The sequence below is a fragment of the Osmerus eperlanus genome, chromosome 1 (genome assembly GCF_963692335.1).
Source record: "Osmerus eperlanus chromosome 1, fOsmEpe2.1, whole genome shotgun sequence".
NCBI classification, from domain to species: domain Eukaryota; kingdom Metazoa; phylum Chordata; class Actinopteri; order Osmeriformes; family Osmeridae; genus Osmerus; species Osmerus eperlanus.
Window position 1 is genome coordinate 8,015,018 of NC_085018.1, and position 18,236 is coordinate 8,033,253.

At 40.5% G+C, this 18,236-nt stretch overlaps 2 protein-coding genes and 1 long non-coding RNA gene across 4 annotated transcripts; 1 reads left to right on the forward strand and 2 right to left on the reverse strand.

The window, feature by feature from the left end:
* Positions 1-4,205: 4,205 nt before the first annotated feature.
* On the forward strand, positions 4,206-5,923 carry LOC134017305 (uncharacterized). 2 transcript variants are annotated; one of them, XR_009929740.1, is made up of 4 exons: positions 4,206-4,372; positions 4,682-4,853; positions 5,082-5,774; positions 5,881-5,923. It is a non-coding gene; the product is annotated as an uncharacterized LOC134017305 (long non-coding RNA). The 2 variants fall into 2 exon arrangements; XR_009929741.1 differs by having other exon boundaries at positions 4,682-4,765.
* Positions 5,924-5,971: 48 nt separating this feature from the next.
* LOC134017298 (uncharacterized) lies at positions 5,972-14,301 on the reverse strand. The gene is made up of 7 exons (XM_062456779.1): positions 14,160-14,301; positions 9,046-9,137; positions 8,756-8,873; positions 8,550-8,654; positions 8,253-8,441; positions 7,980-8,159; positions 5,972-7,849 (listed from the first exon to the last, which is right to left on the reverse strand). The coding sequence occupies exons 1-7, from the start codon at positions 14,170-14,172 to the stop codon at positions 7,611-7,613; spliced, it is 936 nt and encodes a 311-aa protein (XP_062312763.1). The 5' UTR covers positions 14,173-14,301; the 3' UTR covers positions 5,972-7,610.
* Positions 14,302-14,779: 478 nt separating this feature from the next.
* Positions 14,780-17,726, reverse strand: LOC134017292 (uncharacterized). The gene is made up of 8 exons (XM_062456767.1): positions 17,655-17,726; positions 17,427-17,560; positions 17,050-17,239; positions 16,562-16,954; positions 16,324-16,425; positions 16,005-16,237; positions 15,629-15,807; positions 14,780-14,945 (listed from the first exon to the last, which is right to left on the reverse strand). The coding sequence occupies exons 2-8, from the start codon at positions 17,508-17,510 to the stop codon at positions 14,795-14,797; spliced, it is 1,332 nt and encodes a 443-aa protein (XP_062312751.1). The 5' UTR covers positions 17,511-17,560; positions 17,655-17,726; the 3' UTR covers positions 14,780-14,794.
* Between the last annotated feature and the right edge of the window lie 510 nt (positions 17,727-18,236).

An 18,236-nucleotide genomic window follows, 5' to 3' on the forward strand; every position in this document is an offset into this window, starting at 1 on the left:
GTGAAGTTTAGAATGAAATAGATTTCTTCTCATTTCCCCTGCAAGAGGCAGCCTCATCGTTGAATCAAAACGAATAAATTTGGCAGACCGGTTAAAAAATTGACCTAATCTCTATGACTTAAACGTACTTTTAAGTTTTTCCCTTCTCGTGATATTTTCAGGCATTTAGCCTACTCATTGCATTCATTCATTAATAAAGAACCCCCTTTGAAGATTATTCTACAACGTTACCGGCAGTAGAAGATGGAATCGCGATTCAAACAGTACCATCTGTTAACTGAAAATATGCCCCCAAAAACGTAAATAAGCTTGACATTTATTTAGTGGAAAATCGCTCATTCATAAAAATCTCACTGGTAGCGATCATTGTCAGTAACAACGCAAAATGCGATATAGCCCTGTGTGGAGAAGCTGCCCCGGTAAATTGTACTACTACAGTACAGTACTAGACTACTGCTGTGTTCGTCTTGGCGATTGCGTTGGTTGAATTCGATTTAACGTTCCGTTGTACGGTTTAGGCTGAAATTAATTATTTTCATGAACAGATTGACAAAGTTTAGGCTGTGGCAATGAAGTTCAGGTTAGTAGTTAGATAGACTTTTGATTTAAGTAAGGGGAGTGCCGAACATGTTCTGTCGCCGTTTGACTTCCTAAACAGCTGTGTAGATGTTTTTGTAGTGTGTCTCGCGTAGGCTACAGCATTGCAGTGAGCTACACTGGTTTGAAACCACAGGTAATGATAATTTCACCCACAAATTGTTTACTTGTAATGTAATGTCATAATAAATCCTACAACGAAAATGTATTTGTGAGGAATGTTTATTTTAACAATTGAAAACAGATGCATCATAGACCACTGTAGTATGTGTTGCCCGGGCAACAAAGGCTAATGTCATGATGCTAATGCTTCAGTGAAATAGTAGACTACCGTTTCCGAAAGTAGATGTACTTCCTTAATAATATCAGCTTATATTGTACATTACACATCACAATTGTGTGTCATATCACAAAGTAAAATTAGTAAATAGATATCACCCTGGCCTCTTTGTTTGTAGCGTTTCTGCAGCTGCCTTGCAGTAATGCAGTTAGCTTTAGCTATCTCCCAGAAGTTAACGAGCTGCTAAACTAATGTTCTGCTAGAGGTAGTCACGCAAGTTTTTGTGACGTTAGTGACGTAAGTAGCGTCATTGACTGTGGCTAGCAAGTTCACAAAAACTTAATTTCTACTTAAACCGTGCAACGGAACGTAAATCCCAATAGAAGCAACTCAATCGCTACCAAGACGAAACTTTTGACACCTAGGTTGTCTATGTAGGCCAAATATTGACTGAGTTTTAGGGGGGCAAAAAGAATAATAATAATATATATGTGAGAGAACAAAGGTTGTGCCCTTGCCGAAGGCAAAGCACACCCAATAACTAGAAAGTGCATTTCCTCCAGAAAATGCGTTGGAATGCTGAAAGATGAATTATTTGTTTTTAAATTGCTGAAAATAGGCTACAGAAATGAGAAAATACCCGCAAGCTGAAATGAATTTCAAAAATGTGTGTCACACAAAAGAGGCAGTGTGGAAGCTAAACTGCATCATCTAACAAAGCTAAGTGCTTAAATACAATGCGGGAGAATAAGTTTGAACGTTGTGAAGCAATCGAAGAAATAGTAGAATTTCAAGAGGCAGTGTGGAAGCTGAACTGCATCATCTAACAAAGCTAAGAGCTTAAATAGCCTACAATGCGGGAGAAGCTGAAAGCTGAACTGTTAAACTGTAGAAGTAGTAGAAGTAGTATATTCGTTTTAGTAGCTGAAATTATAGTGCTCTTAGTCTTTTAATGAGACGAGTTGACTGAATAGCTCTGTCTTGTGACTCCACTAATCAGCTAATACAAATCACCTGTGTGAGAGACTGAGTGGTGCGTGTCTGTCGTTGCCACGGTGATGGTGCAGCTATGATTGCTAACGCGCTGAGGGCAGAGAATAACAGAAATGTAGCTAGAATCCACACCTCAAACAAGTTAACCTAGACGCAAAACTATACGTCCAATCCAAAAAATAAGGATATTTTCCGAGACCCAAGACTCTGCCGAAACCAGAGATGTCCTTTATATGCAACCCAGTCTCATCCCATCTCGTCAAATATTGACGCTTGGGCAGAGCCCTTTGGCGTCACTCTACCGACGCCGGGGGACGCCTTTTTCGTTGTTTTTTGACGCCTAGGGACGCACATTGACTTCCACGTTAATATGTTCGGCTTTTCCCGTAGAAAATTGTGAAATATGGCGTCGTATTTTGACGCATTAGGTCTCCCATAGATTTTGATGAGTGGCTTTCGGATTTTTACGAAACGTCACCAAAATAAGTCGGGTGATTTCGTAAAAATCCGGCCGATGTGCTTTCAACATGATTTTTTTTGTTATATCCAAGACATAAACGTTATAAATGACATAAACCTTATTTAAGGACATAAAAGTTATTTATAAAATGTACTGATACAAAATAAACCGATCTAAAAACGTAGGCTATATGCATACAAAAAAAAAATGAAATAAAAATCCGGCGGGGGAGGAATATCATTTTATTTTAATCATCATTTTAAGCGCATGGAAGCAAGCATGTCAAATGCACTGACAGCAAAACCTATAAATTATCCAACATTATTGTAATTTTATTATTACACACAAGTCGCTGAAAAGGTTGACGCTCAAGATCTGGCTGGAACTACTTATTGTCAACCAAACCTCCGCTCTCTCGTTCTGAAAAGGTAAGCTATTATCGATGAGGTAAACGTATATTTAAGATACTATCCTATACAGTTTTTTAAAATTGTTTTTTAGGTTGGTTTAATGTTATTATGTTTGACGTACATTGCCCGGTGCTTTGCATCACCAATATAAATTAATTGACTTTGTAAACTGCAAAAATAGGCTAATACACTGTGCTAGCTAGCTAGTCTAACGTTATGTCATGCAAGGTCATGAACCGGTGCACATTCATTGGACTCAGACCAATGTTTATCTTTGCTGGCGTGGTCCTTTTTACATCTCATAGCTTGCTAGGTATGACATTTATTGTATTGTATTTTTTATCTTTTCTTACTTGCAGCTCAAGTCACACATTTTCTGGAATATCCTTATTACCTCACCATATCCTTGCCTTACAGTAGCCTATTTCATAATTTATCAGGACGTACCTGTGTATACCTGTGTCCACCTATCTCTGTCACCTGTATTACGCCCTCCACTGGCTCTGCCTGTCTTTCTGTTTCTGTCTTTCTGTTTGTCTGTGTTTGTGTGCATCTCCAGGCTCCAGTCCATCCTACCTGCACAAGATCCACACCTGCGGTCCAGTTTCCCAATAACTTGCGGTGACATACCCTGGTTCAGGCAGGAGGACTCAGTATGACTTTACGAATACTTTATTTCCCACTATACAAACACGATTGTACATTTGATTTGATTTGGCATTGTGGTTCTGCTCGCATCGGCTCCCTGCCGCATCCGACGAGACACCGTCTCGACCTCCGAGCAGAGAGCGGCGACGCATTCCCCCTGAAACAGGAAACAGAAAACAGAACCAAGGGTGGAGGCCGGGGAGGCGGAGGCAGCAGGAAGACTGAAGTCTATGTCGCACTAGCGATGCATATGCCGGGAATCCCTTATATACCCCGCCCTATTAGGAGGGAGTGCCCTGCGCATAAAATGACGCGTTGCTAGTGGCGCGCTATGTCTCACGTCCTCCTTCATGAACCAGCTCCGCTTGTTTTGCCCTCCACTCACCGCCAGATCGTTGTTTTTACAACCTGGTAGCTACGTTCCCGGCCTCCTTGTACTTCCGAGTCTATTATCTACTATTTGTATTCAAAGTGTTCTAATATTGCACTTTCTTGTGTCCCAAAGAAACATCCCACTCACCCCAACTCTCCATCTGCCTGCCTACCCGCTCTGCTTGCTACCTGCCTCTCGGTGTTTGTGAGACAAATATATATATTACTTCTTTCCATTGTGCCGAAGTTTATGCTTTACTACAATACCCATAAGCCATAGGAATGAAATGTAAGATTAAGAATTATTTATCCGCTCTGGATAAGAGCGTCTGCTAAAAAATGCCTAAATGATTTAATGTGTGTTACTCATATTCCTACTTGTAATGCTTATAACATGTCAATGTGTTTATGTTTGCAGAAAATGACCAAACCCAAAAGCACTGCCAGGTCATGAATACTGCCAACCGCAAAACATGACTTTCATGTTTTGCAAGCCTCTCAACAAAAGAGAGGATTAAGTCCAAGGAGGAGAGTTTGCATGTTGGGGACTGGGGGGAGAATGTAAAGAAGCACCGCAACGCAGGCAGAGTGATACATTCAGCCCGCATATCTGTGAGTGAGAATGTAGAGGTCTTAGGTTACTGTTCCATTCAGATCCATACTATACTGGTCAGAACTTGATATAAATGCCAGTTTTCATTGGCATCAGGCCATATCATTTAATCAATAAATAGCATCAATAGCATCACATCTTATAGTCTTCCTGTCAGGACCCCTAGCTTTGTTAATTTGAAAAGAAGTATAGTAGATACGAAGAAAATAAGGAAGAAGTATGATACCATTTCAAAAGTAGTTGATCAGATGGCAAGAGAGCTGATACAGAGGACAAAGCCTGATAACTTGTTAATGTCTCTTTTTTAGGTCAATAAGCTGCATGAACTGGACTTAAAGCCCCTGCTCTTCATGGGGAAAGAGAAGAGAGGGGGGGGGGGGTTTACAGCAGAGGTCATTGCAGGCATAGGCTTCATACCAGAGGGGCCTGTGAGGGAGATCATTAAAAAAATGACCACCCTTTATGAATACTATCTTAAATGTAAGAACACATATTTTGCATTGGGACATGCTTTTTTATAACTTTGCATTTACATTTAGTTTCTAAATACTTTTTGTAACATATAATATACTAATAGAATATTGTTGATGAGTAAATATTCCCAGATTAGACCCTATTTCTGTTTAAATTAACCTAATTTGTGGGGCTGTTATACTTAGATTCAAATAATGTTACGTCTACATATACTTATTTGTCTTTATCTCTCAGACCACAATAGCCTTCTTGCCACAGCTGGTGAAGAAACACCAGAAGAAACACCAGAAGCAACATCCCCTGCCTCCACTCAGGATCAAACCTTCACCCTTAACCTTGTGCCGGTCCCCCACACACCTCCTATGACTCCCTCTCTCTCTTCATCTACTCTTCCTACTCCCTCTCTCTCTTCATCTACTCTTCCTACTCCCTCTCTCTCTTCATCTACTCTTCCTATTCCCTCTCTCTCTTCATCTACTCTTCCTACTCCCTCTCTCTCTTCATCTACTCTTCCTATTCCCTCTCTCTCTTCACCTCCTCTTCCCTCGAACTCTCTCTCTTCACCTCCTCTTCCCCCCAACTCTCTCTCCTCACCTCCTATGACTCCCTCTCTCTCTTCACCTCCTCTTCTCTCAAACTCTCTCTCTTCATCTACTCTTCCTACTCCCTCTCTCTCTTCACATCCTATGATCTCTCTCTCTCTTCACCTCCTCTTCCCTCCCACTCTTTCTCTTCTCCTGCTCTTCCCTCCCATTCTTTCTCCGCACCTCCTTTCCCCAGTCCCTCGCTCTCTTTACCTCCTTCACCAACCCTCTCTCTATGTTACCCACTTTCTACTCCTTCCCTCATCTCTTCTCCTCAAAAAGGTCTTCCCAAAATTCAGTACCCGGGAAAAAGAAAAATAATTTAACGTAAAGGTTGTCTTATGTAAGGGTCATAGGCTTATGCATCATGAACAATCTTTTGTTGTAATGACCCCAAAAAAATCAGGCAAATCATCTTATTTGTTATTCCTCTGTTTATATATTTTCAGGCTGCAATTTCCTGTTTAAAAAGAGGGACGTTCAAAGCAGGTAAGCTCAGATGCATGCAATTGTGTTTTATTTGAATTATTTTTAGTGGGGGCTTAATTTGAGTTAGCTTGTGCATGAATCCATCTTGCCAGGCTTCAAGTTACATTTACATTACATTTAGTCATTTAGCAGACGCTCTTATCCAGAGCGACTTACAGCAAGTACAGGGACATTCCCCCCGAGGCAAGTAGGGTGAGGTGTCTTGCCCAAGGACACAACATAATTTGCACAGCCGGGAGTCAACCGACAACCTTCTGATTAATAGCCCGATTCCCTAACCGCTCAGCCATCTGACCTTAGGCCGTCTGAAGTTATGCACTTGCTGCCAAACGAATTATCATCCTACAGAGGAACTCCTGGCAGCTACAGGCCTTAGATAGAGAGTGATAGACAGTAGGGGTGGGCGATATGGCCAAAATCTTCTATCACGGTATGAGTAATTTTATATCACGGTTACGGTATATATCACGGTATAGTAATTGTTCTGTAAATTCAATTAAGAAATGGTACCACTCGTGTGGTGGAAAAAACGGTATTGCATGTACTACAAGACGTTACTGGCTATTATTTAAAGGCAACCACAGTACGAGCGTTCCGATTGGCTAATGCGCAGTCATGCCATCCGCATGGTGACGTACTCACAGCTCAATAAGGATCCGTAATGCCCTCCGACGAAAATTTCAAGGGAAAGCAATCAGTCTGAGTTTTACTATCCATATCTAACTTCGGTGTCGGCGTATCAACCTCGTTAAAGCTCGGTCGATACGTTAAAGCCTCAGTTTGATATTTCCCGGCATGACCTCATGTGAAATACAAAAATATCACAAATTTGTAAAGACTTTGGATGCGAGCCCTTTTTGCCCAACCTAAAAAAATAAAAAAGTAGTCAAAAAGTATACCGCGGTTGAAACGGTATAGCCAAATCTCTCCCGATAGACACATTTCTTCCGTCGCACGGTATATACCGTCATACCGCCCGGCCCTAATAGACAGATACAATCACTTGCAAATTTTGGGGTAAAAGTGCCTGCCCTTTTTCTAACAGTTTCCAAGGATGACTTCCCCAGATGGTTCTGTGCAACAAACTATCCGTGTCAGGTTAACATTTAGGCCCATCGAATTCTAAGAGACTGTACTCTATCTTTTGGCTATATCTCAAATTCCTTCCTCCATATGAAATGTAGCCAACAGCAATTTTTCAACACAAGCAACTTGTGAAAAGCCTATAGTTCTTGTTGTAAAAGTTGAACATCTATTATTAAACATACACTGCCTCTGTGGATAAACTATCACCAACTTTAATCAGAGAGATTAACTTCTACTCTACTAAAGAACTGCAGTATCCAATAAGGATTCGTTATTCTTTGTGTTAATTATAGTCCTGTAACGGCCACAGATACCAGATTCATATTACTGTCCAAGCATTTGATTTGATTACTATTAGGATTTGAATTCTATTTAAGACAATATGACGAAATGTGCTTCTCCAAACCTTTACTTATACTAGTGTTAAAGGTCCCATGACATGAAAACCTCACTTTAGGAGGTTATTTAACGTTAATATGAGTTCCCCTATCCTACCTATGGTCCCCCAGTGGCTAGAAATTGCAATAGGTGTAAACCAAGCCCTGGATATCCTGCTCCGCCTTTGAGTGATTGACTGAGTGATTCAAATCCAAGTGACTTGAGTTCAATTCTCTGCATCCTCCTCCTCATCACTATCATCATCATCCGAGCTGTTGCCACGTTGCCAGTCCATGTCTTCCTCCATTTCCCTGTCCTCCTCTTCCACCAGTCTGTTACTTGGTTTGAGAGTGCATCTGTAGGTGCCTGCTATGGTCTGCTGTTGGAGTCTCAGGTCTTGCAGTCTTCTCTTTAGTGCACTGATGAGGCCCTTGGACCCCTCCTCGGTTAATCCATTTGGCAAGCCTGGAAATGTTGTTAATTGATGTTGAAATTAATTTACTAAAGACTATACTAGCAGGATTGGTTTCCACTTAAATAGTTTGACCTATAAATTTGAAAGTGCATGTAGCCAGATAATTTGATTTACACTCACTTCCTGTCTGTGTGCTCACTAAAACAGTGCCCATCAGCGTCTGGACCTTTGCCACTGAGTCCTTGAGGTACTGGCAGTGCTGCAGCATCTCCTTCACAAGGATCTGCTTTTCCTCTTTTAGTCGTGAGGCAAGCATTACGTGGTCAAAGAGCTTCTTCTTTGTGAGGATGTCCACACCGTCTGTAAAGGAATAAAAACATTTGACATTAATAAACAAATTACTATTAATTGCCATTTTATATGCATACTTAAAGTTAAATCTTGATGCAACACCTGTGTTCTGTTCCTGCCAAGGCCAGATCATGCTCTCTGCAGCTTTGTTAGAGAGTTTCTGCACAACTAAGTCTGTGTCCACAAGGTCACCATCAGGCTGTTGGTTGTATCTCTGGATGTCTTCCAGCAACCGTTTCTTTTCCTGGGCTATCTTTTGAGTTATTTTCTGTCGCAATCTTTTGTTGCGATCTGCAAATACAGTAAAAACAATAGTACGTAACAAGAGCTGCCATGGTAATGAAGATATCAGTATAGCCTAAGATTTATCTGCATTAGTTATGTTTACACTATACATACCATTCTGTCTGTAAAGGTAGTGCTTTTTCTGACAAATGCTCACAAAGAGTGCTCTGATTGTGATCTGCAAACTTTGAGCATCAACAGGACCAGGTGCTGCACTTCCTTGATTAAAGATAAAATAAATAAACTTTTAACATTTAAGATACAGATATGCATTACAACCAAGTGACTGAGAGTGTTTATATATTAAGTATTTTTCTTACTGCTACTGGCCCACTGCTTGACATCAACAACCCATTGTTTCAGCATGTCATCACAGCAATGCAACTGCTCCTGCATTGTCTTCAGGCTCTCAGCTACATCCACAGTCTTCTCTACTGTCTGAAAACAGCAATACAGAAGGCAGTCTTTTAAACTACCAGAGGTCCTGTACCACTTCAATGTCTACTAGGGGGTACTATAACAACGTGATGCATTTTGGGTATAATAAGTAAAAGTTACGTTTAAATGTAACTACTTTAAATAGTTAATCATCTTCAGTACGTGAACATACCTTCTTGAATCTGGAAGACAAGGCTATATGGAGGCCATTCTCTTTCCGTTCATTCCTCCCCATAGCATGGACAGTCAGCATGTCAGTTCTTACTGTTGGTACACTTGGATTACGCTCTCAACGAAGGCAGTCGCATTTTCTTTCCCTCTCCTCCCCCTGACCTTCCCTGCTTGCTTCCCTGCTTGGCTTCTATCGTATTGTCTAGTTATTCACGGAGAAATGCTCTGAAGTTTCAATCATTTGGATAGCTTTTTGAAGATAAATACTACAAAAAGGAACAACCTAAGAGGACTGAAGCCCAAGGAGAACAGAAGTATTTTGGGCTGCCCTCCAAGACTGACCACAGGCAAGCAAACGTAAGCTTGTTCCCTGTAGAACTATGGCTTGTAATGACTGCAAACAACTTACTCAGAGGATAGTCGAACTGGAGCTAAAAGTCAGAACCCTCTTAGATATCAGAGAGACCGAAGACTTTATAGATTCCATGCTACCTAGCCCGGAGGCTAAGCTACCTGCCAATGAGCCACCCTTGGAATCAGCTTTCTCTCCACCGGCCGTTGGACCGGATGAGTCATGGCCTGCTCTCGGCGCTAAACCAAAGAGGCCTAGCGCCGCTTCTACCTTCATCAGAGATGGGACTGTCACCAAGGATAAACAGCAAAAAAGCGAGGCAGAAACTCTTCCCGCATCACCTCTCCTCCTGTCACACTCAGAAACAGTTTCGAACCACTGGGAACTTTCTCTCCCTTGTGTGTGGAATCCAAGGCGAAGAGGCACAGGAGTGCTAGCCACGCAGCTAACAAACATGAAGATCGCCGACACACCATGACGGTAGCTACTACACACATGCAAATCCAACACATCATCGTCTGTTGCGACCGGGAGTCCCCCATTTCACTCCAAGCCCCTCTCGGACCACTCGGGGCGCTGTTCGACCCCCTATCAAGCCTAATCAGACAACAATATCACAGGATTATCAAGACCCAAGGTATGCTAAGACTACCCACAGCCCATCAACACTTATAGGAGCTAACACTGCTAGCACTATAGAATCTACTGCTAGCACTAACGCAGTGTCTAACCTTGGCCTAGCACAAGGTCCTATCATTGCTAACCCAAATAAGATAAGAACTGGCCCCGCAGCTACTGACAAGGCAAACACAACACCACATATGGCCACTATCTTGATTGGAGATGCCATGACAGCACATGTTAAACTGGCAAAGACAGAAAATATTTGTCTTAGCAACACATCTGTGGAGGAACTGTCGTCAGAGGTACAAACAATCCTCAACAATAAACCAAACAACCCTAAGATTATCATCCACACTGGCTCGTTTGATATCCTACACAAGAAAACTGGCACTGAGATACTTAAAAAACATTTCACCCAGCTACTGAACACACTCAACAGATATCAAGATGTATTCATCAGTGGACCGATTGCATGCTTTCGCAGAGGAAAAGAAGCCTTCAGTCGACTACTATCTTTCAACACATGGTTGGCATCTGTCTGTCTGACACACAAACTGAGATTTATCGACAACTTCAATGTGTTCTGGAACTGTGCAGACCGTTTTCAAGCTGACGGACTCCACCCAAACCGTAGAGGATCTCGACTACTAACAGCAAATATCAATCACGTGCTCCTGACCACAAATCAAGCTTCTCTCCCTATCCCTGTTGTGTCTAAGCTGACTGACGCATCCCAAACAACCTCCCATGGAACAGAACAGAACATTCAAACAGCCTCCTGCAAGGACATGGGCCCTGCACAGATCTGCACCCCCCGGATGAATTCCCTTGTGATGGAACAGCTCAGTGACAGAGACTTTCCCAAAGAAAAGCTACGCTAGGACAGCCACCATGCTATTTCATTGGACATACCGGTCATCATCACAAACAGAAAATGGCATGGTAAAATGCATGGTTACAAACCTGAAACTAGTGTTAGAAGTCACAGAACTATCCATATTCTTCCAACAGATTTATCTACCCCGGTTTTATCTGTTAATACCTCACAGATGAAACTGGCCCTTCTAAATGTTAGATCACTAAATAACAAAACATTTCTAGTTAATGATCTGGTCAAAGAAAACAACTTAGACTGCATCTGTCTAACAGAAACCTGGCTAAACAATGACACGGCAACAGCAACTTTGATAGAAGCGTGTCCGCCCGATTACAGCTTCCACCAAGTTTCTAGGACATCAAAAAAAGGTGGAGGAGTCGCAGCTATTTTCTCCTCTAAACTGTTGTTCAAAATCACTGAGCTAGGTGAATTCACATCATATGAATATCTTGCTATAGAGCTCAAAACCGAATCAATACTTTTTGTTATTATATATCGGCCACTCAAGCACTCGCCAATATTCATACAAGAATTCTCTGAACTATTATCACTATGTGTCACTAGATATGACAAAGTAGTTTTAAACGGAGACTTAAATATCCAAGTAAATAAAAAAGCAGACCCAAGAACTATTGAGCTCTTAAATCTCCTTGACAGTTTCAATCTAACTCAACACATAACAGACCCAACACACCGACACGGAAACACACTAGATCTAGTGATAACAACTGGACTAAATATCAATAATATTTCAATAACTGATCTACCCCTCTCAGACCATCATTATATACTTTTTAATGTGGAAATTATCCTAACAAAAAAGAATTCTTAGTCCATAGAAGATATTTAGACGATACAGCTATGATGAAATTTTCTGAACAATTTGCTCTATATGAGCCGACTAACCATGATTGCTCTCTGAATGAAATGGTAGAGAACCTCAATGATGCACTATTATCTGTGTTAGACTCTGTTGCACCACTGAAAACCAAAAAGAAGTGCACAAGCAGAACCTCCCCATGGCTGAGAAATAAAAAAATGTTAGTGAAACAAAAAGAAAATGCCGTGCAGCAGAGAGAAAATGGAGGAAAACAAAGATCACTATCCACTACAATATCTACAAAGATACACTAACCACCTATAACAAAACCATCCGTCTAGCAAGGAGAGAATATTTCTCCAACATTATTACAGAAAATGCCAGAAATTCCAGAGTTCTTTTCTCCACCATTGACCAGCTGCTAAACACTGTCCCTGCTCCACCTCCATCCTCAGTAGTTAAATGTGAAGAGCTTGCTTTGTTTTTCAAGAACAAAATAACTTTGATCAGAGCTAGTATTATTAATAGTGGGGTCGAAACTGACATCAGTAGATTCTGCAACATAACCATGAGCACATTTACCTGTATCACACTTAGTGAACTTTCCAAAATTGTCAGCGAATCTAACTCCACAACCTCAGATATTGATCCTATACCCACAACATTCTTTAAGCGAGTGTTTGATAGTGTCTCAGGTCCGGTGCTAGAGATTATAAACACATCCCTTAGAACTGGCGTTTTCCCAGATGCCTTCAAAACAGCTGTTGTAAAGCCCCTATTAAAGAAACCCAAATTGGATAACAGTCTACTTGCAAATTACAGACCAATATCAAACCTTCCATTTATTAGTAAAGTACTGGAAAAGATAGTTTTAGTCCAATTAAATTCTTTTCTTGAAGAAAATAACATCCTGGAAGTCTCGCAGTCAGGTTTCAGGAAATATCACAGTACTGAAACTGCTCTCACCAAAATAATTAGCGACCTCAGACTAAACTCTGATGCAAATAAAGTCTCTATCCTTATCCTGTTAGATCTCAGTGCAGCATTTGATACAATTGATCACGACATCCTAATCAATAGACTGGAAAAGCTTATTGGGTTCACGGATAGTGTATTGAACTGGATGAAATCATATATCACAGGAAGGAAGTTTTATGTTAGTTTAGGTGACCATAGGTCCAAGAAACGAGAACTGCTACGGGGTTGCTCAAGGAAGCTGCTTAGGTCCATTACTCTTTTCTCTTTATATGTTACCACTCGGCGACATAATCAGAGAACATAACATAGATTTCCATAGCTATGCGGATGACACACAACTATATATATCCACTGAACCCAACGATGCAACGGCCATCAATTCCATTACCAACTGCCTGTTGGCAATAAACAAATGGATGAACGCTAACTTTCTTAAATTAAATGAAGACAAAACCGAAGTCCTACTATGTGGCCCCAAATCCAAAAGAGAGATGCTTATTAAGAATCTTGGAGGTTTAACCCCCTGTCTTAAACCAGAGGTGACGAGTCTCTGTGTAATCCTGGACTCAGATTTGAATTTCAACTCTCACATTAATAAAGTGACCAAAACAGCTTTCTTTCACCTGAGGAATATAGCAAAGGTACGACCATTCATAAACCAAAATGATGCAGAGAAGTTAATTCATGCTTTTATATCCAGCCGGCTGGACTACTGTAACGCACTTTTCACTGGTATTCCCAAGAAAACCACTGAAAGACTACAGCTCATTCAAAATTCTGCAGCTAGATTATTAACCAAAACTAAAAGGAGAGAACACATTAGTCCTGTCCTAGCTACTTTACACTGGCTCCCTGTTACCTTCAGAATTGACTTTAAGGTCCTTTTCCTCACATACAAAGCTCTACACGGACAAGGACCTAGCTACATTGCTAACTCCTTTATAAACTACACACCAGCTAGAACACTGCGATCATCAAATGCAGGCCTATTAGAGGTCACCAGAAGCAGTCATAAGAAGATTGGTGATTCGGCCTTTGTCAATTACGCCCCAAAACTATGGAACAAATTACCCATAAATATTAGGGAAGCAAACACTCTAGACATTTTTAAAAGACAGCTTAAAACCTACCTTTTTACCGAAGCATTTAAGTAATTTGATCTCAAAAGGGTTTTCCTACTTTTATTAATTATATTATTGTTACTTTTAAGATGCATGTTTAAAGTTGGTTTCTCTCTTGAACAGAGATCTTATTGGGATTTTTATTTTTGTTTGAATTGTTTATCACTTGTATTATTGTTTTTATTGATTTTATGTAAAGCACCTTGAGCTGCAATTCTTGTATGAAATGTGCTATATAAATAAAGTCTTACTTACTTACTTACTTACTTACTGTGAAAAACAAAATACAATTTTGTAAAACATGTACATTTGCAGGCTGGCAGGGGGAAATAAGCTTACAAACCTGACTTGGCCATATACTTGGTGGTAAGGGCACATCTGGAGAGAAAACTATTCACTTGCTCAACTTCTTCACCGAGAGTGGTGCCGGCACCCTCCTGGTTCCTTGCAGTCCACAGAATCTACAGGAAGAAGATAATGTGTAAAGCGGTGTGGACACACGATATTAAAGCATATCCTGAGATTACCAACTTTAGAGGGCAGCACTTAGGGGCTACAGAAAAACTTTAAACGCACTCCTAGGTTATTGTATGGGTCAGTCCAGACCACTGTGGTATGGCTATTGTCATTTATTATGGCATTTTACACTCAGTTGCCACATCATACTCTAAAATGTAAAGGTCAAGTAGCTAAAAGCATTTTGTATTGTGGGCTTTGGCATGCATCACAGACAAGCAATGCCTCATTTCCTGAAGGGGTTGAAGATGAGTCAGGGCCTCTGACACTTTTGTCAAGTATGGCACATTGGCAGGTCACATCCATGGCCAAAAATGGAGCACTCTGGAACTCTTTTTGGAGAAACATTGGATATGCAAAGATTTCTCCTCTATACATATTCAGACCTTTACAAAAAAGCACAATGCACATGAAAGAGGCATTAGATCATAATATAAATATATATTATTTATCTTTTTACTACTACTTAATCAGACCCATACCAATCTTTGAGAAGAAATCCATGTCTACACACAGCAATTTCCACACCTTCTTCATCCAACTTGTTGGCCCGCTTTGAAGTCTCTCTTGCTGCATTCCATTGGGAGTCACCACACATCGCTTTTCCTGCAGTCTACCAAAGTAAATCATTTGAACATGACAATAGTTAATTCAAGTACACTAGATTGCAGGACTGTTCACGCAAACTTTAACTGTCAAGATTCTGTCTTTTGATGAAGAAAGTGTTTTGACACTAAATGACAACACAACACCAGGCTTAGGTCTCAATCATGTCTCTCCTGGCTCTGAAGGCCGGAGGACCATCTTTTATAGGGCACAGGAATGTAAACATAGATAGTGACAGTCAGGCAGTAATGACGTTACAACAGTCTCAGAGAAAGAGATTCACAGCTCCCAACACATGACCACTCAGACTAGAGAGATCATAGTTGGCGCTGTCCTTGTAGTCATGACAAAGGACGTTTACCCAGTACTTTCTCCTGATCTATTAACCCTGACACATAGACACAATCTACTCTTATTAATAGCAAGCTTACATGAGAACATACTAACTAGTATCCAATGACTAGTTCTATTGATTAGTGAATAATGTAAGCACACAGGAAATCGCAATTTCTTCCACACTTGGCCTGACCTATCTTACATTTGAAGGATAAAGCAATATGCAATATGAATGTACTGTGCCCCCTGGATAAGAATCTAGTGCTGTAACATTGACATTAACAGTGACATTAACAGCTGGACATACTGTATATTAACTACATTGGCTGTTTATAATGTGTGCACAGAACTCACTGGTTTGTTTTCTGGAACCTGTACAACTTTCTGTTGCCATCCACAGAAACAGCCACCATTTCAGGGCTACAGGCTGGACAGACCAATGGCTCCTTTCCAAGAAGTTGGTTCTCTTCATAGTTGCAGTACACAAATTGCAGAAAGCTTCTCTGAAATGCATCTGCATTCACTTTGCCAGTCTAAAGGAAAGAATATAATACAGCTTTCAAGAACGATAAACTACATCTTTGCCTTTGTATGTTTTGTGTTTTGTATGCAACTTTTCAAATCCATAAGGATGCAAATGACTTTTGTGTGGTAAGGTCTTCAGTCTATTATCTGAAATATGTTCTACCTACTACAGCCACTTGTGGACCCTGAACTGATTTTTACTTACTCTTCCATATTGCTTTGTTCTCTGGTCCAACATTGCTGTAAAGGCTTGTCTGGACATTCCTGGAGCTGCTGTCTTCATAGCCTCAAAGGAATGGAAGAGATCTTGGTGGAACAGTGTCTGTGCCTGCATGGTAGCGGGCCAGTAACCACTCTTTACAAAGTCACTGACTTCTGGAGCCCATTTCTGGTTGCAATGTTTGCATGTTAGCACCGGAACGTGAAGATCATAACGGCCTGAGAGCACATGAAAGGCAAATCAATAACATGAAACCAAAGTAATGTGTTATATAAAAAAATTCAACAGTTTAACAAGATCCTACCATTTATGCAAACCAGTATGATGGATCTACCAACAGAGACTGCTGCATCAGCGGTGTCACAGGAGCATATCCTTTGAGGTAGAGCTGTTGGCAGAACACAATCTGCAAGGCAAAGAACCATAAGGTATACAATTAAGAATGTTTGGGTTGTGAGTAATGACTTAAATAACACATTTCAATTTCAGATAAGAATGATCTGTTAAGAAAATTGTCAATCAATTGAAAAAGAAACGCCAACCTTGTTCACAAATGATGTATTTTCCATCATGGAGTGTCACAGACTCTGTTGGCGGGATGTATTTGAAAAATCCATCCATGATGGTTTGCCTGTTGTGTAGAGTGTGGTGTTTATGTACCAAGCCATCACACTCAGCACAAAACCACTCTGAGGGCATACATTCCCCACAATGGATGACAGCTTCTTTCACGTGACAGTGATTGCATGTCATCTGGACGATGTTCTCAGCAGAAAGTAAATTGTCAAGGTTCTGTGGCCTCGCCTGTTGCCAAAATTGTTGGACCTCTTTCTGCCTTTGACTCCAACTGGACAATGGTGGCTGCTGAACAAAATCTTGCGATTCAATGTTCTCTGAGTCCTGTAGAAGGTCCTCAAGCTGCTGCATATCAAAATCTTCAAAAGGGAGGAGAAAAAAGAATAATATCATAACTTCAACATTGCCACAACACACTGTTGAAATACAGCATTTGGAACAAAAGATTAATCACCATGGTCTAGGTGTTGGCCATGGTCTAATGGCTGTGAAGAAGAAACATGTCCTCCTTCGTCTGGTCTTGATGTTGACTGCTTTCTAAGGGCTCGTGGGCGCTGGTGAACAATGTCCCCATTGTGGTCCCTCTTCTTCCAATGAACAGGTTTTGGTGATGCAGTCCTAGTTTTCTGTCTGTTCTTCTCTGTCTAGAATTACAACATGGTTTAAGAAAGGTTTACCAATATGGGAAATGCCTTCGGACTACTGACAGAAAAAGCAGTTAAAGTAGTGTAACCCTTCTGATTCATGTCTTTTAAATACGCCTCCATGTATCTTATATGGACTGGTAAGAAGGAATACTGTTAACTATAGACAAAACAGAAGCTACTTTACCTCTTCTGTCTTGAGATGTTCAATAAATGTATCTGCACTCCTGAGCTCATCCTCCAATTCCATCAACTGCAAATCACTCATCATTGAGTTGAAAGAGCAGACAGACAAATGGGCAGATGGCGAGTGGGATGTTTCTTTGGGACACAAGAAAGTGCAATATTAGAACACTTTGAATACAAATAGTAGATAATAGACTCGGAAGTACAAGGAGGCCGGGAACGTAGCTACCAGGTTGTAAAAACAACGATCTGGTGGTGAGTGGAGGGCAAACCAGGGTATGTGACCGCAAGTTATTGGGAAACTGGACATTAACATTAAACCAACCTAAAAAACAATTTAAAAAAACTGTATAGGATAGTATCTTAAATATACGTTTACCTCATCGATAATAGCTTACCTTTTCAGAACGAGAGAGCGGAGGTTTGGTTGACAAGAAGTAGTTACAGCCAGATCTTGAGCGTCAACCTTTTCAGCGACTTGTGTGTAATAATAAAATTACAATAATGTTGGATAATTTATAGGTTTTGCTGTCAGTGCATTTGACATGTTTGCTTCCATGCGCTTAAAATGATGATTAAAATAAAATGATATTCCTCCCCCGCCGGAATTTTATTTCATTTTTTTTTTTTTGTATGAATATAGCCTACGTTTTTAGATCGGTTTATTTTGTATCAGTACATTTTATTAATAACTTTTATGTCCTTAAATAAGGTTTATGTAATTTATAACGTTTATGTCTTGGATATAACAAAAAAAATCATGTTGAAAGCACATCGGCCGGATTTTTACGAAATCACCCGACTTATTTTG

Excerpts from the sequence above, each read along its gene's own strand:
- LOC134017292 (XM_062456767.1), bottom strand. The coding sequence starts at position 17,510 with ATGATGAGTGATTTGCAGTTGATGGAATTGGAGGATGAGCTCAGGAGT. Across the intron at positions 16,955-17,049 it reads TGGCCAACACCTAGACCATG|ATTTTGATATGCAGCAGCTT; the intron begins GTGATTAATCTT and ends TCCCTTTTGAAG. Across the intron at positions 15,808-16,004 it reads GAACAAAGCAATATGGAAGA|ACTGGCAAAGTGAATGCAGA; the intron begins GTAAGTAAAAAT and ends TCTTTCCTTTAG.
- LOC134017298 (XM_062456779.1), bottom strand. Across the intron at positions 8,442-8,549 it reads CTACCTTTACAGACAGAATG|ATCGCAACAAAAGATTGCGA; the intron begins GTATGTATAGTG and ends CTGTATTTGCAG. Across the intron at positions 8,160-8,252 it reads TTGGCAGGAACAGAACACAG|ACGGTGTGGACATCCTCACA; the intron begins GTGTTGCATCAA and ends ATTCCTTTACAG.